General features: G+C 37.9%; 1 protein-coding gene across 3 annotated transcripts; it reads left to right on the top strand.

The window, feature by feature from the left end:
* Window positions 1-37: 37 nt before the first annotated feature.
* Window positions 38-27982, top strand: LOC145439603 (uncharacterized). 3 transcript variants are annotated; one of them, XM_080317112.1, is made up of 5 exons: window positions 38-178; window positions 1135-1205; window positions 1348-1458; window positions 25069-25101; window positions 27516-27982. In XM_080317112.1, the coding sequence occupies exons 1-5, from the start codon at window positions 153-155 to the stop codon at window positions 27566-27568; spliced, it is 294 nt and encodes a 97-aa protein (XP_080173238.1). In that variant the 5' UTR covers window positions 38-152; the 3' UTR covers window positions 27569-27982. The 3 variants fall into 3 exon arrangements, with proteins under 3 accessions (XP_080173238.1, XP_080173239.1, XP_080173237.1); XM_080317113.1 differs by lacking the exon at window positions 1348-1458 and adding an exon at window positions 24879-24989; XM_080317111.1 differs by lacking the exons at window positions 25069-25101; window positions 27516-27982 and adding exons at window positions 1539-1571; window positions 3033-3517.

The raw sequence follows: 27982 nt of genomic DNA on the forward strand, positions 1-27982 counted from the left end.
TTTTCCTTCTACAGCTGGCACAGACACCGTGTCGGTTGGAGACTGACGCGTGTATTCGGGGGTGCTTCGTGGAGGTGCAGAACTTCACTATACAATTGAATAGTATAATCATGATGAAATGAACCCGAATATTTTCGCTCTGAAGAACTGACATGGGTGATAAAATGCAGCATGAAAGGTGATGCATACATTTTATATATAAGCCAATACATTGAATGTCACCTAACCCTATACACGCAAACATATCGAAACAAATATTGCAAATTCGGCAATATCACGTATATCATATCAGCCTATCCCATATCGTATAAACGTACATCAATAAAACATAACAAGTTATTGAAGGATTATTATTTGCTATTTCTGCGACTGTCCAGAGTTCACTGATTACTTTCCCCATTTCTTCGAGTTGTCGCCATGAAAATAACCTAGGCTTACCAAATTTCAGCACCGATAAAGACAGCATATTTTTGCCATCAAGAAAAAAGAAAGTAGAATTGTTACGTTTGAGTTTGATGATGTTTTATATTTCCTTGGTAATTGCGAGCGAAAGTCACAAAAATAGGTAAATACAGACACAAAAACAACAAATCAAATTTATTTCTCGGATTCAGCCCATGAATACTTTACGATTTCCTAAACCTTGCTAAAACGGAATGATCACACGAATTACAATCATTGACGCTATATACAACCGCCAGGATGTTCGAAACTGATCCAACTGTTATGTCTGTTAAGTTCGAAAGTGGGCCATAAAATTGCGACAGATCCTCGCATGTAAAAAGACCCAGATGTTACACAGAACGTTAAGTAAAGTTTGCAATCTCAATCAAAGAGGTGTAGGATTGATAGCGTAATTAAACCAGCAATTTTGCATGTTCCATGGTTACAGTGATTGTTTGGAAATAAATACATGACTTCTCGCCTAAAAGTGAGGTTGGGCATTGTTGAGCGTCCTCGGAGGACCATTCCCTTTACTTGAGAAAGGAGGACAAATCCGCCTGAATTAGAGCATATATGGTAAGCCTACCATAGCCCTTATACGTCCAAGAGATTATTACAGTGATCATAATTTTGATCGATATGATATGATTTACCTTCGCGCGGTAAAATATATTTCTTTTCATACAACAGGCGGGGAGATACAATCGGGGAACGCATCAAGGGCGAAGTGACTGAAAGAGCTTATGATCAAGTGGAAATAAGTAGACAATATATACTTTTAAATTACTTAAAGACATCCATTAGGACTATCACACTTTGTTGAAAATGGATACAGATCAATTAGATATATGAGCGAAAATTTGATGCAACGTTGTATCAAATGTGCATCGTGTTGTATCGCAGTTGCCCCGACTAACAGTGGATCGGGAAACGTCATTAGACGAGTTATTGAGAAGGATGGGAAAATGACGCAAGTCAAGAGAGGTGGGGTCCAAGTGATAGGAGGTAATCCAGGTAAAGAGAATTGCGCTATTGGCCGTTAACCATAGGGTGGCATGCGCTGATAGTACTGATTTTTGTTCCATTCATTTCAGATGTGCAGAAATATGCGATCGACGCTCAGGCAGGTTGGTTATGAATCGAAGAAGGATATCCAATGTTATTGATATTTCAATTGTGTTAGTGTTATAGGTCATACGTTTTAGATTGTGGCTTCAATCAATCAATGAATCAGCGGTTATATTATTTCATCATGTCGTAAAAGAAATAAAATGTTCCTAAATTGGTCATTCACAAATCACAAATAGGCCTAGAGAGAGAAGCGAAAAGCGTGTGGAATATAAAAACAGCTGAAAAATCAAAATCCAACACAGTCACATCGGGCATTAGGCCGCGGCGGATGTCAGGTTGACTGCATTTAGTCGCATCCGAATCCTCCTATTTTGTAATTACATCGTATTGTGTCCTGTGTATGGCAGTGTACGTTTTTGTCTTGAGCGGAGAAAATATAAGAACCGTAAATAATGATTATGATCCCAGTTTTGGCTTGACCTGTATATATGGCGATGAAATGGGAGAACACGTGACGTCGGGGCATGCATGATTGTTCAATGCGAAGATATTTGATGCTCATGGTATTAATATATTAATATATTAAAATAAGAATTAAATTAAAACTAAAATAATGAATACTAAACTGAACTAAGAATATCATTTCGGTTTTGATAGCATCACAAGTATTAAAGGAAATAGTTTGAGATACAAGAAAAATACCTTTTCAATGTCCCTCCTATATGCCGTATCGATATAGCAGCAGTTTTAAACCAGCTTGACCAATTCTTGAAGAATTTTGGATTGATATGTATGCTGATGGGGATCTGTGTTAGGATTAGGACCCTAACTGGGACATTATAACTGAACAATAAGTTGCTTTTGAGATCACCCATAATAGTAAAGATCTATTAATTTGCCTTGTACTGGAGTAAATATTACATTTAAAATAAATCACCACATCAGCGTTGCTATCCTCTCAGAAGCTATGTCGTAGATTCTAGTCCAGAGCCGTCCCCGATACCCGGCCCTTGCAGCGTTACCGTTCAGTTTATCAGTGGTATAATGCTAAATAAAACTTTAAACAATGCGTATAAAAAATAATTTTACTACCGCTATTGTCGTTTCTCATAACCTATATCTGTGTGAGGCAGGGTCTAAAGATATCCCTTGGCGGTACAGTGGCTGCTGCAGAAAGAAAATGACGGAGTTAACTGGACAATGCACCTTTAACAGTATCGTATTCCTATTAATCCGAGAATAGATACAGACAAAACAACCTTACGGTGCTCACTGTTTGGTTGAACATTTGATAAATCTAGACCACTTGATATGATCTTGTCGTTCGACTGTCGATTAAGAATGTAAGATGTATTATAAAACGATTTAATATGAAATCCAATGGTACAGTCTAGTTGAGACAAAAACGTTGAAGACCAACGCACTGACCTATATGGGAGACATTGTATGTACGAAGCAAGAAAATTTATAGTTTTGCAAGTAAATTGATTCGAATTATTTTTCCTGTAAATTTACAGCAAACAAAGTTGAAGTTTCCGTCAAATTCTCGGATTATTCTCCTAAACACGAAGCAAAATACCGTCTCAAAGACACAGTTTATAACATCATCGCTGATATTCTGGTGAACAAAAAGATTTCCCATATCTGTGATTCCGAGACGGGGGTCATCATTGACGAAGATACCAAAATTTCGGCGTTGCTCGAGAAGAAACGCCTGGACAAGCTGAAAGCCGTGGTTGTCAAACAATACTGCGCTCATATTAACATTGATGTTATGAATTGTATTAGCATTGCCGTGATTATATAAATTGCTAGACACCTGATTCGCTGAAACGTAGTTGATATGCGAAACGCAGTTGCAAAATACCGTCAAACAAATAATCTTATACGGCTCGCGTACTAGCTTGTTTTACTACGTTATGCAATTAAGCCGACTTGGACTTGAGAGAATTGTTTTATTTTCCGAGAGATATGGATAATACATATCGATGGAACTATATGACTTCGGATTTGTGTGTAATCGAAATTGAAGAGTAGCTTACTTTCACACCTGGCAGCTAGCATATGGGCCTGCTATACAATTCGATAGCTAACAACACATTTAAACAGCGTGCGGTAAGGTTCATAATAATTTATGAGGCAGATTGCTGTAGAATCATATTTACAAATGTAAAAAACTGAGGTGGGCAACTCGTAGCCCGCGCGGTAATTCCGAAACTGATTATATTATTCTTAAAAATGAATTGTCAATGTAATTCATGGTGAACTTGTAAGGTCAACCTAAACTTTGACTAGCCTGACCGCGAAATTTAGGATTCTGATGACTAAAATAGCAACAATTTCGGCGCATTGGTAAGGGGCGGCGAAATCGACCATACCCCCTCAAATTTTCGTAATTTTTTGTAAATTAACATAAAGCAGAACATTTCGCGTATATTGATGCAACTTGTTTATTTTCGTGCTTGGCGCGATTGTGTGTCTCAAAATTAAGCCGACTGTACTCAAGGTTATTAGAGAACGGAATATTCCCAGTATCACTTGAGACCGCTGTGACCAGCGCGACCGGTATTTCCGAGTCATCTCACACGCAGATATACCAAAAGTGATTGGACAGGCTTCTGCGCCTATAATCGGCAGCGCCAGATCAGACTGCCCCTCAGAAACAACAGTTTTCTGATTACAAACTACGGCAAAAACGCATCAAGTCAAAAAATGACAGACAGACAGACAGACAGACAGACAGACAGACAGACAGACAGACAGACAGACAGACAGACAGATTACAAACTAGCATTTTTTGACGTCAAGAAAACCGCCGATATTTCGATATCGATATTTCTTTCGAGGTGTGGTGATGCGGCTTTATTAGTATGCGGCTTGGTTTAAATCTGGTATTGCTGCAGGTACGTTGAGATCTGAGCAAGCGGTACTGCCGGTCATGTTGGCTAAAATGAGTGATAATTTCGGGTTTAAAAACTCACATCATCAATATCGGTCAGGCGCATACTGTATAGATATTTCGGAAAGAGACGTTCTAATTGTCTTGAAACTATTCTGTGGAATACATATTTGCCTTGTGTGCAATGTGTGTAGCTGCGTACATTAGCAATCACAAAAAAGCAGAACTGCTATAGAGAATCGTGACAATGATACAAACATTATCATGCCCAAATGAACAAATATAAAAGGCTTTCCGTGACCCGAGAATTGGCATCAGTTGGTATAGTTCCCGTTTCGGGATTGACGGTTGGATATTATCAGATATAAAAGGCTTTTCATGACTCGAGAATTGGCATCATATGTTAAAGTTCCTGTTACGGGTTAGGTGGTGGGGCTGACAGATCAGCGAGCATTGAGCTCTAACTATACAGAAGAAGCATTGTACTGAACTTTAAAAGCTGCTCATGGCTGGTTTAAGAACAGGCTAATGAAGACTAAGGACATTTTTCTAACAAAATTCCTTATATATTGAAAGTACAGTTTAGTTAAATTTGACAGTATAATAGAAGCTATCACACAAAAAGTAGCAGTTCTTTCTAAAGAAATCGTGTATAGTCAAAAACAAGTTATTGCAGAAACTTCCATAGAACCACTTCTAAAACGTGTCATATCAAAATGCCAGCTCTCACATGTCAACCAATGAAAATGGTGGGATTTATGTGTCAGTTAACGAAATAGATATGTCGCATCGTGGTCCGGTAACCTCGACTAGCCAGACTAACAAGGATAGTTTGATGACCATAAAATGCTACAGTGGCAGCGCAGTAAAACAATACACACACCAATGGTGTGGTATTAAGTGTGAAATCGCGACAACAACCTGCGCAGATGAACTATACCTTCTCTGATGTATATATCATGTAGCTTCCATACCTTAACTCCAATAGTGGATACGTCGTACTTTCTTACGCAGTACCTTCTTTCGTAGCCTGCGCGCGAAGAGTTCTATTGCGATAACAAATAAGTCGTCAACTGAGTCAGCTAACCTATTTTTTGGTATTCGTGAAACTGATTTAAGGTAGTCTCCCACCCAGTAATAAGCCGCATGCAGCTTGGGAATGCATATTTGCTTTGATCGAGCAAAGTTTAACACAGAAAACGGAACCCGTACTTAATGATCACAATGCTACAAAAGCTATTATGCTGCTATTATCAACAGAGGTGGTCAAAGTAGTCAAGAAAGCTACTCAAGTAGAAGTAGAAGTAGCCACGAAAAAATCTACTCACGTACAAGTAGAAGTACTTCTTTCACAAGCAACCTAAAACTACTTGAAGTAGAAGTAGAATTGACTGACTTTAAAAGTACTCAAGTAAGTAAGTAGTTATGAAAACGATTCCGATTGGATGGATTATAAAAAGGTGCAAATTGAGCTATGTGATAGGTGACGAGCTTGATTCATATTGATGCATACCCGCAGGTATCCAATTTTCGATAGCATAAGCATTCGTCCACTTCATGGGATGAAAATGATAGTATTGATAATGAAATGCGGTGCTAATCCTCTGTTTTCTCGAACAGCACGTTTTGGAAAATAACATGGTATGGCGCCATCCCCCATATTATAAGGCCCGTAGTTTGGTCGAAGAGCAATACGGAGAAGTTGTACAGGATACGGCGTAAACACTTTGCGCTATTAGTAAACGTTAATAAAAAATATGGTGGACCGTAAAAATTCCATATTGTGTAGCTTTATTTCCAGAAATTAAAGGCATTACTGCACTTGCTTTTATACTTCAACATGTATGCTATCCGGACAAAAGAACTGATAATAATTATAACTCAAAGTATATGATACTGGGAATTGAAAGTGAAATATATAAATACTACTTCTAAAAGCAGAATATGTATTTCATGTTTTTAGTCCAGAGAGTTTCAAAGGTGGTATGCTAAAACAGCTCTAAAACTAAAAAAGAAAGTAAAAGTCCGCTCTTCCAGATTAGGACACACCATGGACATATATGCTAGATATGACAAGAAAATGCTAGATTGTGAAACATCAGTTTCAAACGTTATGATGAGCCACATATACTTTGATTAATTATTTCATATGGGCGAAGGGCGACAATGTGGTTGTAACGGAACCACGCCAACCTTCCACCTAAATTATATTCACCGATACTTTCGTGAAATCATACTGGTCACTCTGTATCCACTGCGCGCGAAGCGCGACGAAAATTCTCTGCTTTACTAAACTTTTATGAAAATTAAATGTTAATACTCCGTGAAAACAGCTCCGAAATTCCTCAGGCTATCTTCTTGATTGGAAGATTGAACTACTTCTACTTGACAAACTGAAAATAGCGAAAAGTTAGTAAGCAGATCACAAAATATTAAGAAGTAGAAGTAGAAGTAGCGAAAATCAGATCTACTTGAGTAAGTACCAGAAGTAGAGGGAAACTACTTGAGTACTTCGAAAAAGTAGAAGTACTTCGTTACTGACCACCTCTGATTATCAATTATAAGAGGCGTGCAGCGACACCTGAAATCGATTTTAAATGTCAAAATTGCGTCACACCCATAAACCGATGGTAGATTTCGACTGATACCGGACCTTGCACCAATCAGAAAATGTCTCTGAATTAAAAGCAACTGATGAATGCACTAGCTCTTAGCTGATGATTTTATGGTCTGTTCAGAGTACGCAAACAGAGACAAAGTTAGGAAAATATGATATTTCCTTTTCTTTATAGGGTCATGTCATATGCCATGTTTATATAATATGCTCTTTGAATCTAAGAAAAAGGGTTTAAACTGAAGTGAGTAGTTCTCTTGCCTGAGCACCAGCGACCAATGCACGAGAAATTGGTTTTTGACTTTGCATATTCTCAGATACGTTTGAGTTAAGCTCAAGCGGAGTAATAGAATGGATTATACACTAAAATCGCTAATATATACATATCCATGCTTCGTGCTACCATTGCACATTTTTATTTATTATTGAGAAAATATTGAAGTGTACATGTTTTCGCGCACCGCGCAATTTACCTCCAGCGCATATATATGGCTCTGTATACAGTCTGTATTTCATATTTGAATAGTCTCTAACAGTTATAACCTTCCATGCTATAAAACTACGCGTAGGGATTACAACATTCTTGTTGCTCTTTTTATTATTTTTTGATACAACGATAATAGTAGGGCGCTTTTCCCTTTCATCAAGGGGGCGTGTCTAAAACTTTGAGAACCATTGAGCTAGGGAATACACATTTGCCTTGATGGAGCAGACCAGCACAGAAAGCGGAACTATTTAATCGAGCTACAAACACTACAATACTGCAATAAACAATTATAGGAGAGGTGCAGCCATGCGTGAAATCGCGCCATGTTGCAAAACTCGATCAGAACAGTATTCCCTGCCAATTTTACGTCTCATTTGGTACCGGTCCAGGCAATAATAACCGCATTAAGGCGAACAATTTTTCCCTGGTCAATAGTTCGTAAATTTAATAAGTTACTAACGTGTTATTCGAGCATGGTGTCAGTAACGAATTAGATCTACCATGGACAACCACCTTCTTCGCATTCGTAACTAACTTCCTTTGAACTTTCAACACTTCAAGTCATGCCAAGTAAACAGCAATGTATCGATGAATGTGCACTATAATTGTCATATTATTGATCTACTGAGGAAGGATGTACCCTGCGCCTGCTCTCGGCTAAAATATCACACTATATTTTGGTCTGCTTTGAGATTACATAAGATACTGATTCGTACGTCTCTGGATAGTTTATTCGCCGAGTTTACATATATAGAGACGCATGACTCATAAAAAGTGATCTCAGTTTCTGTAATGACATTTATTTCTTTTCGAGCGATGGTCTTTCGCCGCAAATTTGCATCGGGAATAAAAAAAACAAGTGATAGTCATCGAACCAACTTTAACTAGGCATCGGACTTGGTAATTCTTCATTATGAGACTGTGTGTTGTCTCGTGAATTTTCAAGTGAAATTATTAATAGATAACCGAGCACACGCCTTTATGTATTCAAATAGACATACGCCACATTTGACAAAGAGGAATTGTTTGTTCGAGAGTAAACGAATCGCTCTGAAGAACTGATATGGGTGATAAAATGCAGCATGAAAGGTGATATGTACATTGTACATTTTATATATAAGCCAATACATTGAATGTCACCTAACCCTATACACGCAAACATATCGAAACAAATATTGCAAATTCGGTAATATGACGTATATCATATCATAACATATCAAGTTATGGAAGGAATATTATTTGCTATTTAGGCGACTGTCCAGAGTTCACTGATTACTTTCCCCTTTTCTTCGAGTTGTCGCCACGTACATAACCTAGGCTTACCAAATTTTCAACACCGCTAAAGACGACATATTTTTGCCGGCAAGTGAAACGAAGGTGGAATTGTTACGTTTGAGTTTGATGATGTTTTACATTTTCTTGGTAATTGCAAGCGAAAGTCACAAAATAGATAAACACAGACGCAAAAACAACAAATCAGAATTCATTTTTCGGATTCAGCCCATGAATACTTTACGATTTTCTGAACCTTGCCAAAAAGGAATGATCACACGAATTACAATTATTAACGCTATATACAACCGTCAGAATGTTCGAAACTGATCCAACTGTTCTGTCTGTTAAGTTCGAAAGTGGGTCATAATATTGCGACGGATCCTCGTATGTGCAAAGAACTAGATGTTGCACAGAACGTTGAACGAAGTTTGCAATCTTAATCAAAAAGGTGTATGTAGGATTGATAGAGTAATTAAACCAGCAATTTTGCATGTTCCATGGTTACAGTGATTGTTTGGAAATAAATAGATGACGTTTCTCCTAAAAGTGTGGTTGATAGTCTCGAAATGCTAAAAAAGAGGACATTTGGGTATTGTTGAGCATGTGATTGTTTGTAAATAAATACATGACGTTTTGCCTAAAAGTGTGGTTGATAGTCTCGAAATGCTAAAAAAGAGCACATCCGGGCATTGTTGAGCGTCCTCAGAGGGCAAAGGAGGACAAATCCTCCTGAATTAGGACATATATGGTAAGCCTACCATAACCCTTATACGCCCAAGAGATTATTACAGTGATCATATTTTTTACTGATATGATGTACCTTCACGCGGTAAAAGATATTTCTCTTCATACAACAGGCGGGGAGATACAATCGGGGAACGCATCAGTAGTATATACGATCGGTCGCGAACTAACGTTTTTTTGCATGGGCTCTTATGGGCGGGGTGGTGACGCGCCTGGAAACCCGGGGTGGTGATGCGCCTTTTTAGACCCCCCTTGCGGCGGTGATGCGCCATGTGTTCTTATGGGTGCGGTCGTGATTCGCCCTTTCGGGTATAGGCCGCGGTCGTGATTCGCCGTGAAAACTCGTGGTCGTGACTCGCCTTTTTTGCTATAGCCTGCGGCGGTGATGCGCCTGTCATGTATTCTTACGGGTTCTGTGGTGATTTACCATGTGTTCTTACGGGCGTGGCGGTGATTCGCACTTTCAGGTATCTCTCGCGTGGTGTTGAATATGCACGAGTCACCAACAATATCCGCACAAACGGAAACGTGGTTTGTAAGAGGATTTACGCAGTGCGTGCGACCTATATTCCGAATGACCTGCGCGCTGAATTATTTCTCGTCCAGCTGTGTGCTACTATCGATTATTACACTAATCCAGTCAGTGCGAAATAGTTTGCTAAATCTAGGAATCACTACCAAGGTAATATTTTGGTAATTAGTTTAACGCAGAGCCGGCGTAGACGGCGATTCGAATATCAACAATAACCGCATTCGCAAACTATCACTTCAAAAAGATGTGAAATATTTGTAAAATCCTACGATCGCTCACAAGATACCACTTCCGGCATATCGATCTATCACTCAATACACAACCGAAGTTGAATTATAATTGAATGCGTAAATTTATCACCTCGGCATCAAAATTCGAAAACAACAACTTGATGCTTTATGTTCTCACTCTAATTTCGTGATAAGTGTAATAAGTGTCGAATAACAGATACACCCCCGGCGAGACTTGAATACCAACAAATTGTCACTTATTTCTATTCTAGCCGTAATCCTTTGTGAAGTTAACGCTTATTCAAAAAGGTGTGAAATATTTGCAAAACCCCGCGATCACTGACAAGATAATGTCTCGGACATAACCATCTTTCACGACTTGGTGTCATAACCATACCGATCGCTCACGCGGTGAAATTTTAGTAATCACTTTGTCACAGAACTTGATTTCGCTGGTAAGATTTAACAAGTAACGAATAACAGACCGCCAGTGTCGGTAACTTGAATAGCGACAAATTGTCACTTATTTCCGCTCTAACCCTAATCCTTTGTGAAGTGAACGCTTCTTCAAAAGGGTGTGATATAATTTTAAAATCCGACGACCACTCACCGCATAATGCTTCAGACATATAGCAATCCCTCATACCCGCTCACAAGGTAATATTTCGGTAATAAGTTTGTCACAGAGCCGTCGCAGACGGTGATTCGAAAACCAACAATTTGTCACTCGCCCGCGATCGCTATATGTTTCACGCCTCCAGAATAGTGGCTGACTTTAGTTGCGTGATAAGATCCATGAAAATATTCAATCAATATCAACTGAAATGAAACTCACTACACAAATCAAGTCGATTCGTATCTGAATGTTTTAAATCGGTACAACTCTAATCCTTTGACAAATCCCTTAACGCGTTTTTGTTGAATCGAACGTAACCCGAATATTACTGACGCCGACTTTCAGCCGCATCGAATTATTCGCACATTCCGCGCCACTGTTTTCACACTTATAGAATCAATACCAACTATAACTCTACAAGAATCAAGAATCACAAGTATGTGCATTACACAGTTATTGTCTTTATTAACTTGAAATCAAACACTTAACAAAAACACGCAACTAATCATTTGGCAACTCTAACATTACCAAAAAATTCCAGTATTGTTGATTGAAAATCCTTAAGTCATTATTATCAAAAATGTTATAGTACCGCATCGGAATCCATTCGCGGGATGTACTAAAGGTAAATCCAGATAATCCAAAATGAAATATTTGGACTTTGACAAACATGACTACCAACTTTGATCCAGTCACATTTCAAGATCATACTTTGAAACAATCCTTGAAACTTACAACTCTATTCACGACTGAGTTTTCCGTTTATCAAATAGAGTTTCAGTAAATACTATGGCGATATTTTAATGTGTTACTACACACAATAGAATCAATCAATGAAATAGCACCTGTTGTAAATATTTCTAACTTGACAACCACTTTTTGCATACCGCGATCGACTTGCGACGCGATGAGTTAAATCGGAATATTTCAATCTATTTGTCAAAACCTTGAACAAACTATCAGGTTATTTTTTTTTGTTGTAATCGAGTGAACGGAAATAGTATTACGTCTCAACATTTTAACATCTTCCCATAAACAAAAGAGTAAAATACAAAAAACCTTGTCAAGTCAATCCGTTTGTAACTTACCCAACCAAAGCAAAAAGTATCCTTATGAAAAGTAGACAAGACTACTACGCGAGTAATCACCACAATCCAAAATCCATAGCAAGTTCGGTTGTATTCATAGTCCACCAACTCGTATTTTTATTCAACTGTAAAAGTCGTTACTACTCTGCAAGACAAAAAAAATTACTATGTGGTATATTTTGTAAGACAAAAGTAATTACTTCTCGGTGTCGGCGACTTGAGATTAAGATATGTTTTGAGTATATGATATTTGAATGTCTGACCAACGTAGTTGAGAATTCATTTCTTACAATCGAACGCAGGTGTTATATCGAAAATTATCGTGATGTAAACATAAGGATTGTCACATCGATTTAACATAGGAGATTTTGTAATGGTCTATCATGACTTGATTATTAAATTATTCGCGTTAATTAGACCCGGCGTTGTTGTAAAGGTTATTATGACAGCAACAAACTTTTCAGTACCGTTGTTATTAACATATTAAGCTGTAAAACTATGTGTGTCTGAAATGTTCTTGATAGGAAAATTACTCCACCTTGATAAAAATCACTCTGCGTATCGCGGATATCAGAAAATATTTCCAGTAACCAAGACTAAAGATGAAACGACAATATCGGTATTATTACATTCAACAATCAGTACAATTATTAAAATCTATCGTTTGCGATAAACAGCACTAAAGATGTAATAATTCCAGTATTCATACATTGAACATCCGATACAAAATGCTTTATTATCCCGATTCCCAACGGGTAATTGAAACGACTAAGTGTAGAATCAGTATATCAAAATATCGTTACTATTGAATCCAACGATTTATTGTCGGAATTTGTGACAGAGAATTGAAACATATGCACTTTACAGAGTGTGAAAATATCACTTTGAGTATCAAGTACCGTTCGAAGCTAGCGATCAATTCTTAATCATTTCAGTAACTCTCCATTGTGCGTGCTAAATGTAAAATATCGCGAGGTTATACACTCTAAGACTTTGATTATTGCAAAAGTAAATTGTGATATGTTTGTTAGATGCATCCAATTCAACTAGAAGTGTCTAGTGCCCAACACTCGTAATATCGAAAAAGTACTTGCTACACTGTTATTTGCTGAACGTGTTTTGCATTGTTGTTCATTTCTAGTATTGATAGAAATCATTCTCGAACCCTCAAATAATAATTCCCAACATGAAACCAAGCCGCACCCGTGACAAATCATACAACGAATATGTTTTGTGGGTCGAATTGTTGTTCAGTGTCAAGTCTACCTATTGAAACTTACATTAAAACAACACAGTCACAATTCAATTAAAACCACGAATCTATTTTCATTTCGTCACAAACTGTCAAATACAGAAAAATAAATTTTCTTTTCCCAACACATACTTGTAACCAATCGCTTTCATTAAACACACAGCACCATCATAGTATTTACTTTCTACAACATAGACATTCCGATGTAGTCAAGAAATATTTTATTAATCAAAATCATCGATTTCTGTTTACGGTGTTAGTGTGTGCATGTCATACCTGTGGGCCCCGTATTAAAATGGATACGACACGACTGAATGTAAGGGGGGTAGAAGTCTATCGCATCGATTTACATGTGGTCTTCTCTGCGGTTTCAAAAAACGAATCATCTATTTTGCATTGGTCGAGACCGAGCGAGCTAGTTACATGTATTCGCGGTAATGATTTTGCTTGTCATATGCGAATGATACGTTTGCTACTCCGACAAATCAAATCAACAAACAACAACAATCTTCTGACGATCATAATAGCAATTTCATTTGCCACCCCTTCGTAATTGTACACGCACGAAAAGTATATTTTACAACTCGGCAACTACGTTTAACAAGACCAATCACACTACCAGCGTTGAACACAAGATACCTACCCAAGTCAAAAATATCATACTGGTTTGGACAACTGACGTTTACCTGTGTAAAATTATCATTTTCACTTGGTGATCTATCCTTTCCTAGAGTAACAAACCCTTGTCGTTTACAAATCTATTTTTTTTCCTACAGCAAAAAACTATTTTCACTTGGAAAAATACTTTTACCTAGAGTAACTAATCATTTTCTTTTGAAAATATATTTCTCCCTGGGTAACAAACCCTTTTCGTTTGGAAAACTATCATTTACCTGAGTACCAATACCGTTTTCACTTGGCAGTCCGTCGTTTACCTGGCTAAACATATCATTTTCACTTGAAAATCTATTTTTTCCCAGAGTAAGAAACCTTTTTCACTTGGAAATCTATTTTTTCCCTGGGTAACAAACCTTTTTCACTTGGAAATATATTTTTTCCCCGGGTAACAAACCTTTTTCGCTTGGAAATATATTTTTCCCTGGGTTACAAACCTTTTTCACTTGGTGGTCCGTCGTTTACCTGAGTAAAAATATCATTTTCCTTTGGGGGATCTGGCGTTTACCCAGTGTAACAATACATTTTCTCTTGGTCATCTAGCTTTTTCTAGAGTAACAAAACCATTTTCATTTTGAAATCTGACAAACACACCTGACAATTTGATATTTTTGTATATTGTTACAACGGATAGCGACAAAATATACACCAACAACAACTCCAATACATTTGTGTAATCGCATATTCACTTGTGCTGATGCAACCCATCAAAATCATCGGTTACCCACATACAATGTGCTGTTGTACATCGACGTTTATGTTTTTGGAAAATTGGACAATAGGCTTCGATAGTTCTGTGATGTCCGGGCTCGTGCTTTGGATTTTCCAGAGTCAAAATGTCTGAATAAAACACCTCCTTGACGATGGTTGGTATGTGGATAACGGTGTTCGGAAAACGGTTGGATTTATGTCACCCATCGCGATAACAATTCCAGGTCGAGTTTTCCCCCGCGTGTTTACTATATTGTGTCTTTATTGGTCATGTATGTCTCGACATTCAGTTTGAAATCGGAAACCCTGATAAAGTATGTAACCGGATCCGGATATCAACTCTGAATCGATAAACCAATGAACAATATTCAAAGTAAACATGTTACACCCTGTGTTTCCACGAAAAAATACCATCCAGACATACGTCGCGCTTGTTTGCCCACATCAGTATACGCGTAAATGGAGGTGTGTGACATTGCATGCAATGTGTTGGTATACAAACATCGATCCACAGACATTATCATAGCCGGTAGTTTTGATGTAGATCGAATGTCATCACACCCGATAACAATGTCATACCAATAAGCCACACTGCAATGACTCTGAGACAATCTGAAGCATGACATACAGACACACAAACATGGAACCCTAACATGGGTTATTCGCACGACGGTGAAAGTGAACTGTACAACATATACCAATTGGGCGTTCACAGTCGAATATGCGAACCATGCACAATTATATACCCAGATTTTTGTTGGATATGTACGAAACCGATAAATCGATACATTTCTTTTCCTTCAACGTCAATAATACAAAGGTCATTCCAATTCATCGCTCGAATGTGAGGTTCTTCAGGTGTAAAATCCATGTCAAATAACACCAAAGTGTGCCTTCCGTGTTTTATTATTTCCACCGTCGCATCTTGTCTGTGTCGTAACACTATGGTGTAGGGACTTGAAAAACGGTACTTTGTAAAACGGATTGACATGTTCTTCGATATGACCAACTGAATCGACGTCAATAGCCTTGTGGTGATGACAGTTTCAAAATGCTCCGATATGACGAGACCAACCCCGATCTCGCGTGCTGACGACCGTTTTTTGTAATGTTACCGGACGAACTGGACCCTTACGTTGATGTGTTTTATGATTGCGTGTGAAATCGCGAGGTAGTGTTCTATTGTGGTGTACGATTGCAGTCTTCATTCCACAGAAACACACCTTATTGGATCACAGTATCAGTCCGAGATTTGCAGAATCACTGTTCACGATATTTATCTGGAGTCGTTATGTGGGAGTAGCGACATCCATGCATCGAGACTGAAAGACTGATCGCAATCATTTCGAGCACCGTACTTCGATAGTTCACATTGGTCAAACGCTGCAGTTTCAGCAGAAAACTTCGGTGTCGACAACACGACGGATATCGACCGATGTATCCAATTGGTCTGGGTGATCTGTCTGGAGATAGGGTCATGACTATCTTGTGATGTTACAACGCGATAAAACCAACGAGTAAATCAGCGAACGGTGTCGAAATATCGATGTAATAGCGCGGACTCAGAGTCATTGCAGTGTGGCTTATTGGTATGACATTGTTATCGGGTGTGCTTAATGGCATTCGATCTGCATCAAAATTACCGGCTATGATAATGTCTGTGGATCGAAGGCTTACTCCCCGATGTTTGTATACCAACACATTGCATACAATGTCACACACCTCCATTTACGCGTATACTGGTGTAACAAGCGCGGCGTATGTCTGGATGGTATTTTTTCGTGGAAAAACAGGGTGTAACATGTTTACTTTGAATATTGTTCATTGGTTTATCGATTCTGAGTTGATATCCGGATCCGGTTACATACTTTATCAGGGTTTCCGATTTCAAACTGAATGTCGAGACATACATTGACCAATAAAGACACAATATAGTAAACATGCAGGGGGGGAAAACTCGACCTGGAATTGTTATCGCGATGGGTGACATAAATCCAACCGTTTTCCGAACACCGTTATCCACATACCAACCATCGTCAAGGAGGTGTTTTATTCAGACATTTTGACTCTGGAAAATCCAAAGCACGAGCCCGGACATCACAGAACTATCGAAGCCTATTGTCCAATTTTCCAAAAACATAAACGTCGATGTACAACAGCACATTGTATGTGGGTAACCGATGGTTTTGATGGGTTGCATCAGCACAAGTGAATATGCGATTACACAAATGTATTGGAGTTGTTGTTGGTGTATATTTTGTCGCTATCCGTTGTAACAATATACAAAAATATCAAATTGTCAGGTGTGTTTGTCAGATTTCAAAATGAAAATGGTTTTGTTACTCTAGGAAAAGCTAGATGACCAAGAGAAAATGTATTGTTACACTGGGTAAACGCCAGATCCCCCAAAGGAAAATGATATTTTTACTCAGGTAAACGACGGACCACCAAGTGAAAAAGGTTTGTAACCCAGGGAAAAATATATTTCCAAGCGAAAAAGGTTTGTTACCCGGGGAAAAAATATATTTCCAAGTGAAAAAGGTTTGTTACCCAGGGAAAAAATAGATTTCCAAGTGAAAAAGGTTTCTTACTCTGGGAAAAAATAGATTTCCAAGTGAAAATGATATGTTTAGCCAGGTAAACGACGGACTGCCAAGTGAAAACGGTATTGGTACTCAGGTAAATGATAGTTTTCCAAACGAAAAGGGTTTGTTACCCAGGGAGAAAATATATTTTCAAAAGAAAATGATTAGTTACTCTAGGTAAAAGTATTTTTCCAAGTGAAAATAGTTTTTTGCTGTAGGAAAAAAAATAGATTTGTAAACGACAAGGGTTTGTTACTCTAGGAAAGGATAGATCACCAAGTGAAAATGATAATTTTACACAGGTAAACGTCAGTTGTCCAAACCAGTATGATATTTTTGACTTGGGTAGGTATCTTGTGTTCAACGTTGGTAGTGTGATTGGTCTTGTTAAACGTAGTTGCCGAGTTGTACAATATACTTTTCGTGCTTGTACAATTACGAAGGGGTGGCAAATGAAATTGCTATTATGATCGTCAGAAGATTGTTGTTGTTTGTTGATTTGATTTGTCGGAGTAGCAAACGTATCATTCGCATATGACAAGCAAAATCATTACCGCGAATACATGTAACTGGCTCGCTCGGTCTCGACCAATGCAAAATAGATGATTCGTTTTTTGAAACCGTAGAGAAGACCACATGTAAATCGATGCGATAGACTTCTACCCCCTTACATTCAGTCGTGTCGTATCCATTTTAATACGGGGCCCACAGGTATGACATGCACACACTAACACCGTAAACAGAAATCGATGATTTTGATTAATAAAATATTTCTTGACTACATCGGAATGTCTATGTTGTAGAAAGTAAATACTATGATGGTGCTGTGTGTTTAATGAAAGCGATTGGTTACGAGTATGTGTTGGGAAAAGAAAATTTATTTTTCTGTATGTGACAGTTTGTGACGAAATGAAAATAGATTCGTGGTTTTAATTGAATTGTGACTGTGTTGTTTTAATGTAAGTTTCAACAGGTAGACTTGACACTGAACAACAATTCGACCCACAAAACATATTCGTTGTATGATTTGTCACTGGTGCGCAAAGGGTTAGGAACATTTTGAATGATAATATCTACTAGCTGTTTTGTTGTGAGGGCGATCGTGTGATGACTCAGCACTTTTCGTTAGCAAAGTAGATTGATCTATGTGAAAGATGTAAGGACCGTGACTAGAAAACATATGTACTTTCTTGTTGGGGTACTGCTATGGCATTGACATAACCCTCTGGAAGTGAGTATGCTTTTCTTTCGCGAAAGTTTATGTGGCCCCGTTGTAATAAATTTGTGTTAACTAAACTAGGATGGATACCGCAATTGTGCTGGACTTACACATGGTATTCGCATACTGTGCACATATACAAACTTTTGTGTAAACAACTCTCTGATGTTTCTGTTAGTACTAGTTCTGTGTTGAACTATTTGATTATTAAGATACATGAACACCCATTCAGACAATAAAGTTCTTGTGATATCGAAACAGTTTGTAGAGTCTAACCAACCATTCTTTAGTTTTGTAATGCGAGAATATCGAGTAAAGTTAATTACTTAGTGTGATGTTAATATCCTTCGTACTTTTGTAAGAGTTGTGGAGTAACATACAAAGTAACTAGTTGACACAAACAAAATATTGAATGACTGCTAACGCATTGAGTTCATAATCCAAGAGGGTGAAATTTGTTCACTGTTAAACTAACATAACTCATATATCCAGCAAAACAGATACAATCCGATGATGTGATGTTGGTCAATATCCATTTTGTAAAGATTGAGTAAATCCTCCTCCGTCAGGTGGGTGTGATTCAAATCAATAGCATGTTACACATAAACATCATTTGTATTGAGGGTGATATTGTGAAGATGATGCCGCAACAACAACACAACAAGTAATATTTTGTATCGGGTGTTTGTACTTTAGGAATAGCGGAGTGTGCGATATTTTGGATATGTGTGCACGGTTGTAAACTACGGTTGTTCTTGGGTCTTGCGTCGAGTAAATTAGAACTATGTCTAGAATTCAAACACATCCAAGTAAGTTCTTTAGCGACTATGATTACATCTACTTTGACGAGAGGAAATGGAAAAATTCAAATGGATACTACTGACGAACACAAAGTGCAAAATGGTTTTATCAGATTTAGGTGCAGGATATCTTTTCGATTTCTTTACCAGAGTGTGTTTTACAAATAATTCCAGTACACCTAACTATAGAATACATTTGGCAAACATCGTGTAAATTGTTTCTTTGTGATGGTAACGACTTTCGGCGGCTTAGTTTCATGTCGGGAATTATTATTTGAGGGTTCAAAAACAATTTCAATCAATACTACAAATGAACAACAATACAAAACACGTTTAGTGAATTATAGTGTAGCAAGTACTTTTTCGATATTACGAGTGTTGGGCACCAGACACTTCTAGTTGAATTGGATGCATCTAACAAACATATCACAATTTACTTTTGTAATGATCAAAGTCTTAGAGTGCGACCTCGTGATATTTTACATTTAACATGTATTATAGAAAGTGTGAGCGGAGTTGAGTATTAATCGTGTACTTGGTGTAGTGCTTTGATATCAAAGAGATATTTTCGCCCTGTGTAATGTTTCAATTCTCTGTTGTGAATTCCGACAGTAACGACATTGATGTTAAATCCTCACCCGTGGTTATTGTAAGTGAATCCTAAACATCGCAACAGTCGGTATGGAAATCGAACGCGTGCGTACTTTTAGATAGGCGACACTAACAAGTTTATTACATCCGTGAAATACTCTGAAACGTCGATTCGTGATTGTGTTAGCTATATTCATCTTCCATATCTGTGGGCACAAAGATAATTTGACTTCGGTTACAACTCACTCGAAACGAATTGTCGCGGGTAATCTAAAAAAGCACAAGTCGAAGACGAATGATTTGATTTCAATGAACTAAAAAAGTCCTTTTGTTTTGATGTTGGATTTAATACAATTTGTATGACTATACCGAATCCGATTCCAAAAGTGAAATGTTACTTTAGTAGAAAAATTGGATGACTCGCATTTTGATATTGATAGATGTGTAGAGTAATATGACTAGTTTATAAAATCTCGGTAATGTTGTCATGTCTGTGATCAACAAATATGTGATCAAGTCTTACCATTCGATATTAACTTTCGCAGTCCGTGTAAGCGAAAATTTGTTGAAGTAACAATACCGACGAGTTCAATAATATTCTCCATCGACGCATTCGAATAATCTGTCAGCTACAAGTGGATTAAAAACTTGATGCCGTTTTGTGGTTAACTCAAGTCAGTGGCCGCGTTTGTGTTGATTTCAGGAATGATCATGACGTGTTGGCCGGGTAAATTAGTTAATGCGGTTGTAACTATGACCGTAAAGAGTTGCTGACATTCCAATAAGACGAGTTGGTGGTATATGCCTAAAACCGAACTTGATATGTTTGTTGGTTGTAGTGATTACTTGCGTAGTCTAGTCTACTTTTCATAAGGATACTTTTTGTTTTGGTTGGGTAAGTTACAAACGGATTGACTTGACAAGGTTTTTTGTATTTTACTCTTTTGAATTGCAATCGGTATTCACTCCATCCCAATTTGGCTTTAGATCGGGTCATAACAATAACCATGCCACCCTATCAATTGTGACAAATTACTACAAAATTATTAAAGATAAAAGAGTTGGCTGTAGTATCTTTATTGATCTTCGGAAAGCCTTTGATACTGTGAACCACGAGATACTGATACGAAAACTAGAGCATTATGGAATTAGAGGGATTGCCAAGTCCCTGCTCACGAACTACCTTGCAGACCGTAAGCAGTTTGTGAAATTGGGTCTGTCAAAATCGGTAGAAATGGATGTAGAGTGTGGAGTGCCTCAGGGCCCAGTTTTAGGACCGACCCTATTTTTGATCTACATCAATGATATTATTAACTGCTCCTCCTTTTATACTACACTGTTTGCCGATGATACCCATCTTTTTCTTTCATCCGATACTATAAGCAACCTACAAAGTTCTGCGCAGAGTGAACTTACAAAAGTCTCTCAATGGCTTGCTGCTAACAAATTAAGTTTAAATACCGATAAAACTGTGATGATGCTCTTTAATACTGCTTCTGATAACCTTACTGTGAATCTAAATAATAACTGTATCTCAATGTGTGACTCAGCAAAATATCTTGGAATCATCATTGACTCTAAATTGTCATGGAAACCGCATATTGCTCATACCATAACACAGTTTTCTAGATGTGTAGGTGTAATGACAAAACTCAAGCACATAGTTCCTAGATCTGTGCTTAGGACAATTTACTTTTCGCTTTTTTACTCGTATGTACAGTATGGCATAATTGTATGGGGGAATGCTTGTACTTCACATTGTTCTAAAATTCGTACCCTGCAAAACCGAGCCATGCGTTTGATGGCTGGCTTGCCCCATCGAACAAGATTATCCCAGTACTACCGCAAATACAATATTCTAAAATTTGACGATATTTTTACATTTGAAGTAGCTAAATTTATGCATCAATATTTTTCAAACGAATTGCCTCCTGTGTTTAATGATTTCTTCGTCCTTGCTCAAACTGTTCACTCACACAATACCAGATATTCTTCCCAAGGCAACATCTATTTTCATCGACCCACCAGTAGCCTCACAAAGAAATCGATCGACTATGCCGGTCCTGTCATATGGAATGCTATACCCTCCTCAATACGGGACCTCCCATACCACTCCTTCAAAAAAGAATTATTCAGTCACCTCATCTCCCATTACCAATGATCCGCTTGTCTCCCACCAAATTTGTAGTTTCTTTAGTATTTTATTTTTATGCTGAGCTGAATTGATTGATCCCAACCAATGCATCCAAATTTATAACACAAAATCTGTATTTGTTAATGCAGGGTGTGATCAGACTAGTTGACCCTACCCAGAGTCATATCGGTCACACCCTGTCCTATACCGTAAGTTCATTTATTGTTGTTGCATGTGCCAATGATGTTTTCTTTACGGTTGGACAAATCAATAAATATCTCTCTCTCTCTATCTCTGTATGGGAAGATGTTGAAATGTTGAGACGTAATACTATTTCCGTTCACTCGATTGCAACAAAAAATAACCTGATAGTTTGTTCAAGGTTTCGACAAATAGATTGAAATATTCCGATTTAACTCATCGCGTCACAAGTCGATCGTGGTATGCACAAGTGGTTGTCAAGTTAGAAATATTTACAACAGGTGTTATTTCATTGATTGATTCTATTGTGTGTAGTAACACATTAAAATATCGCGATAGTATTTACTGAAACTCTATTTCATAAACGGAAAACTCAGTCGTGAATAGAGTTGTAAGTTTCAAGGATTGTTTCAAAGTATGATCTTGAAATGTGACTGGATCAAAGTTGGTAGTCATGTTTGTCAATATATTTCGATTCAGACTATGTCAAAGTCCAAATATTTCATTTTGGATTATCTGGATTTACCTTTAGTACATCTCACGAATGGATTCCGACGCCGCGCTATAACATTTTTGATGATAAGGACTCGAGGATTTTCATGATAGAGTTGACGAGTGATAAGATGCGTGTTTTTTGTTAAGAGTTTGATTTCATGTTGATAAAGACAATAACTGTATAATGTACATACTTGTGATTCTTGATTCTTGTAGAATTATAGTTGGTATTGATTTTATAAGTGTGAAAACAGTGGCGCGGAATGTGCGAATAATTCGATGCGGCTGAAAGTCGGCGTCAGTAATATTCGGGTTATGGTCGAATCAAAAGATCACGAAAAGATTTCTCAAAATAATTAGAATTGTACCGAATTAACACATTCAGATACGAATCAACTTGGTTTGTGTAGTAAGTTTCATTTCGAGTTGGCAAATTGATACATTGGTTGAATATTCTCATGATTCTTATCATACAACTAAAGTCAACCACGTTCCGAAGTGTCAAAACATATAGCAAGCACCAGAAAGTGTCAAATTGTTGGTTTTCGAATCACCGTCTGCGACGGTTCTGGGACAAACTAATTACCGAAATATTACCTTGTGAGCGGGCATGAGGGATTGCTATGTCTGAAGCATTATCCGGTGAGTGGTCGTCGGATTTTAAAGTTATATCACACCCTTTTGAATAAGCGTTCACTTCACAGAGGATTAGGGTTAGAGCGGAAATAAGTGACAATTTGTCGCTATTCAAGTTACCGACACTGGTGGTCTGTTATTCGTTACTTGTTAAATCTTACCAGCGAAATCAAGTTCTGTGACAAAGTGATTACTAAAATTTCACCGCGTGAGCGATCGGTATGGTTATGACACCAAGTCGTGAAAGATGGTTATGTCCGAGACATTATCTTGTCAGTGATCGCGGGGTTTTGCAAATATTTCACACCTTTTTGAATAAGCGTTAACTTCACAAAGGATTACGGCTAGAATAGAAATAAGTGACAATTTGTTGGTATTCAAGTCTCGCCGGGGGTGTATCTGTTATTCGACACTTATTACACTTATCACGAAATTAGAGTGAGAACATAAAGCATCAAGTTGTTGTTTTCGAATTTTGATGCCGAGGTGATAAATTTACGCATTCAATTATAATTCAACTTCGGTTGTGTATTGAGTGATAGATCGATATGCCGGAAGTGGTATCTTGTGAGCGATCGTAGGATTTTACAAATATTTCACATCTTTTTGAAGTGATAGTTTGCGAATGCGGTTATTGTTGATATTCGAATCGCCGTCTACGCCGGCTCTGCGGTAAACTAATTACCAAAATATTACCTTGGAAGTGATTCCTAGATTTAGCAAACTATTTCGCACTGACTGGATTAGTGTAATAATCGATAGTAGCACACAGCTGGACGAGAAATAATTCAGCGCGCAGGTCATTCGGAATATAGGTCGCACGCACTGCGTAAATCCTCTTACAAACCACGTTTCCGTTTGTGCGGATATTGTTGGTGACTCGTGCATATTCAACACCACGCGAGAGATACCTGAAAGTGCGAATCACCGCCACGCCCGTAAGAACACATGGTAAATCACCACAGAACCCGTAAGAATACATGACAGGCGCATCATCGCCGCAGCCTATAGCAAAAAAGGCGAGTCACGACCACGAGTTTTCACGGCGAATCACGACCGCGGCCTATACCCGAAAGGGCGAATCACGACCGCACCCATAAGAACACATGGCGCATCACCGCCGCAAGGGGGGTCTAAAAAGGCGCATCACCACCCCGCCCATAAGAGCCCATGCAAAAAAACGTTAGTTCGCGACCGATCGTATATACTACTCGCATCACGGGCGAAGTGACTGAAAGAGCTCATGATCAAGTGAAAATAAGTAGGCAATATATACTTATAAATTACTAAAAGGCATCCATTAGGAGTATCACATTTCGTTGAATATAGATACAGATCAATTAGCTATAAGAACGGGTGCAGGACAAATATCCTCAAATTGCGTGCCTTTATATTATAAGCTTATATGCTAAGGCTTCTTCTGCAGTATTCCGTTTCAATACAGTGGCAAGCCTTCCAGGGTTATTTTGTACGAACAAAGTGTCACTACTTATGAGGCTGGCCGATAGTGAAAACTAAACTAACTGGAATTGCAAACTAGAATTGCACCCTGGGTAATGAGCATCGTGTTGAATCGCAGTTTCTCCGGCTAACAGTGGATCGGGAAACGTCATTGGACGAGTTATTGAGAAGGATGGGAAAATGACTCAGGTCAAGAGAGGTGGGGTCGAAGTGATAGGAGGTAATCCAGGTAAAGAAAATTGCGCTATTGGCCGTTCACTAGGGTTGGCATGTGCTGATAGTACTGATTTTTGTTCCATCCATTTCAGATTTGCAGAAATACGCGATCGACGCTCAGGCAGGTTGGTTATGAATCCCAGAAGGATATTCAATAATAAAGATATGTCAATTGTGTTAGTGTTACAGGCCATAAGTTTTAGATTGTGGCTTCAATCAATCAATGAATCAGAGGTTATATTATTTTATCCTGTCGTAAAAGAGATAAAATGTTCCTAAATTGTTCATTCACAAAAAGGCCTAGAGAGAGAAGCGAAAAGCGTCTACACTATAAAAACAGCTGAAAAATCAAAACCCAACACTGTCACGCCGGGCATTAGGCCGCGGTGGATGTCAGGTTGAATGCACTTGGTCGCGTCGGAATCCTCCTATCAGGCAGTGACATCACATTGTGTCCTGTGTATCGCATTGTACATTTTTTTGTCTGGAGCGGAGAAAATATAAGAGCCGTAGATAATGATTATGATCCCAGTTTGGGCTTAACCTGTATATGTGGCGATGAAATGGGAGAACACGTGACGTCGAGGCATGCATGATTATTCAATGCGAAGATATTTGATGCTCATGGTATTAATATATTAAAATTAGGAATTAAATTAAAACTAAAATCCTGAACACTAAACTGAAATATGAATATCATTTCGGTTCTGATAGCATCACAAGTATTAAAGGAAATATTTTAAGATACAAAAAATACCTTTCAATGTCCCTCCTATACGCCGTATCGATGTAGCAACAGGTCTAAACCAGCGTGACCAATTCTTGAAGAATTTTGGATTGATATGTCGGGTTCTAAAGATATCCTTGGGCTGTACAGTGGCTGCTCCTAGGCTTTTATAAGACACCGCTTACAGTTACACGGATGAAATGGCAAGGAAAGTATATCATATATGTATGTGTGTGTATTACGGTTGTTGAAAAAAAACTTTTTTTTCCAAATCTCACTCGCCTAGTGACTAAATCATCAGGTTATCTAAGAAAACGATGCACACCAAATTTGACTCAATTCCAACCAGTAGAGGCCGTGCAATCTTGAATTGAAATTTTTAATTTATTATTAAAAATTAAAAAAAAAAAATTTCAAATTTTTCTGTTAACCCCATGAAATTGTTAAGCTGTCTTCAAAGACGATGCAAAACAAATTTGAGGCAATTCCGACTAGTAGAAGCGGAATTATATGAGTTTTTCGTTGATAATCCCTGGATCAAGGATAATCCGAAAATTATCAACGTAAAACTCGAATAACTCCGCTTCTACAAGTCGGAATTGACTCAAATTGGTTTTGCATCGTCTTTGAAGACGGCTTAACAATTTCATGGGGTTGACAGAAAAATTTGAAAATTTTTTTATTTTATTTTTAATAATAAATTAAAAATTTCAATTCAAGATTGCACGGCCTCTACTGGTTGGAATTGAGTCAAATTTGGTGTGCATCGTTTTCTTAGACAACCTGATGATTTAGTCATTAGGCGAGTGAGATTTGGAAAAAAAAGTTTTTTTTGAACAACCCTAGCGTGTATATATATGTGTGTGTGTGTGTGTGTGTTTGTGTATGTGTGTGTGTGTGTGTGTGTGTGTGTGTGTGTGTGTGTGTGTGATTGTGTTCGTGTGTGTGTGTATTCAGTGTATGACATGTGTGTGTACTCGAACATATTTTAGCAAGTGTACAGTTACAAAAGTTTAAAATTTTCATAGGTACCGGACCTATGAACATACAAATGCTATACGGTGTAACTCTATGCAAAATCTGGTGTAGCGGTTTCAACAAAATAATAGGCGAAATGTAATTATTGTTCTGGTAGTCACAGCTAGTGGGAGGATTGGCTTTTTTGATTTATGATGAATCTGGTTTTGTTACAAACAATACGTATATACTGAGACAGATAATGTCCGGATTAAACACTCAAAAGGTCTGCATTCGAACCACGGTCCTCAAGTAGTGTAGCCCTGGTGTATGCCATTAAAGTTTCAGAACGTGACTGGTACGCGGAACCCCAAAATTTCAGGCTTCCACCCCGGTTGCAAGAGTAAGCGGTATAATTGTATGGATTACGAAGTTTGCTTCTGAATATTAAGGGCAAGATCCAATATCGTCACCAATTTTTATAGATTCAAACTATTGCAGGAATTGAGGTGCAATGAAAAAAGCGTCGAAACGACTTGGCGTAGTCTAACAATAAACAAACTCCGCGCTTTGGACTGCACAGTGCGGCGAGGGAAATATAAAAAACATTATCGATTCTTGGTTACATATGTAAACATTGTAATATAGGATAATCCACATATCTAAAAATATAATTTTAGCGTGATGATTTTAATTTGAATATAAAAGCTGGCTAAGATGGCTAAGACGATGTACGATTATAAATTAGCAATAAACAGTCAAATTGCCCGCGCTATATCCTCTAAAGATGAACCAAGAAAATTAAATTTCTACAGGGATATTGAATCGCAATTCATTTTCTATTTTAATTTCCAGGAAACAAAGTTAAAATCAACGTCAAATTCTCGGATCGTTCTCGAAAATACTAGGGGAAATACTCCCCTGATGCCACGGTCTATGACATAATCGCTGATATTCTGGAGGATAAACAAATATCTGATATCTGCGATTCCGATACGGGGAAAGTTATTTACGAAGATACTAAACTTTCGACGCTACAAGAGAAGAATCGCCTGGACAAGCTGATAGCCATGGTTGTCAAGCAATAGGCCTAGTCCTATCATATTGACATTGAAATTGGCATTAGCGTGGTTATTGAATGCTAGATACTTTATTATCTGAGCGGGTGTTAAGAAAAAGAAAATACAGTTGCAAAATACCTTCAAATATATATATGGTTCGTGATTTAGCCTGTTATTGTTATTTCTGCAATCAACCTTGAGCAAAATCCCGTTTTCTGGTATATATATGGATGATACGAAATACGAAACAGTGAAATCGAA

This window comes from Botryllus schlosseri, chromosome 5 (genome assembly GCF_051294905.1).
Source record: "Botryllus schlosseri isolate E-star chromosome 5, Bs_hap1, whole genome shotgun sequence".
Classification (NCBI taxonomy): domain Eukaryota; kingdom Metazoa; phylum Chordata; class Ascidiacea; order Stolidobranchia; family Styelidae; genus Botryllus; species Botryllus schlosseri.

Excerpts from the sequence above, each read along its gene's own strand:
- LOC145439603 (XM_080317111.1), top strand. The coding sequence starts at position 153 with ATGGGTGATAAAATGCAGCATGAAAG. Across the intron at positions 1,459-1,538 it reads AGTGATAGGAGGTAATCCAG|ATGTGCAGAAATATGCGATC; the intron begins GTAAAGAGAATT and ends CATTCATTTCAG. Across the intron at positions 1,572-3,032 it reads TGCGATCGACGCTCAGGCAG|CAAACAAAGTTGAAGTTTCC; the intron begins GTTGGTTATGAA and ends GTAAATTTACAG.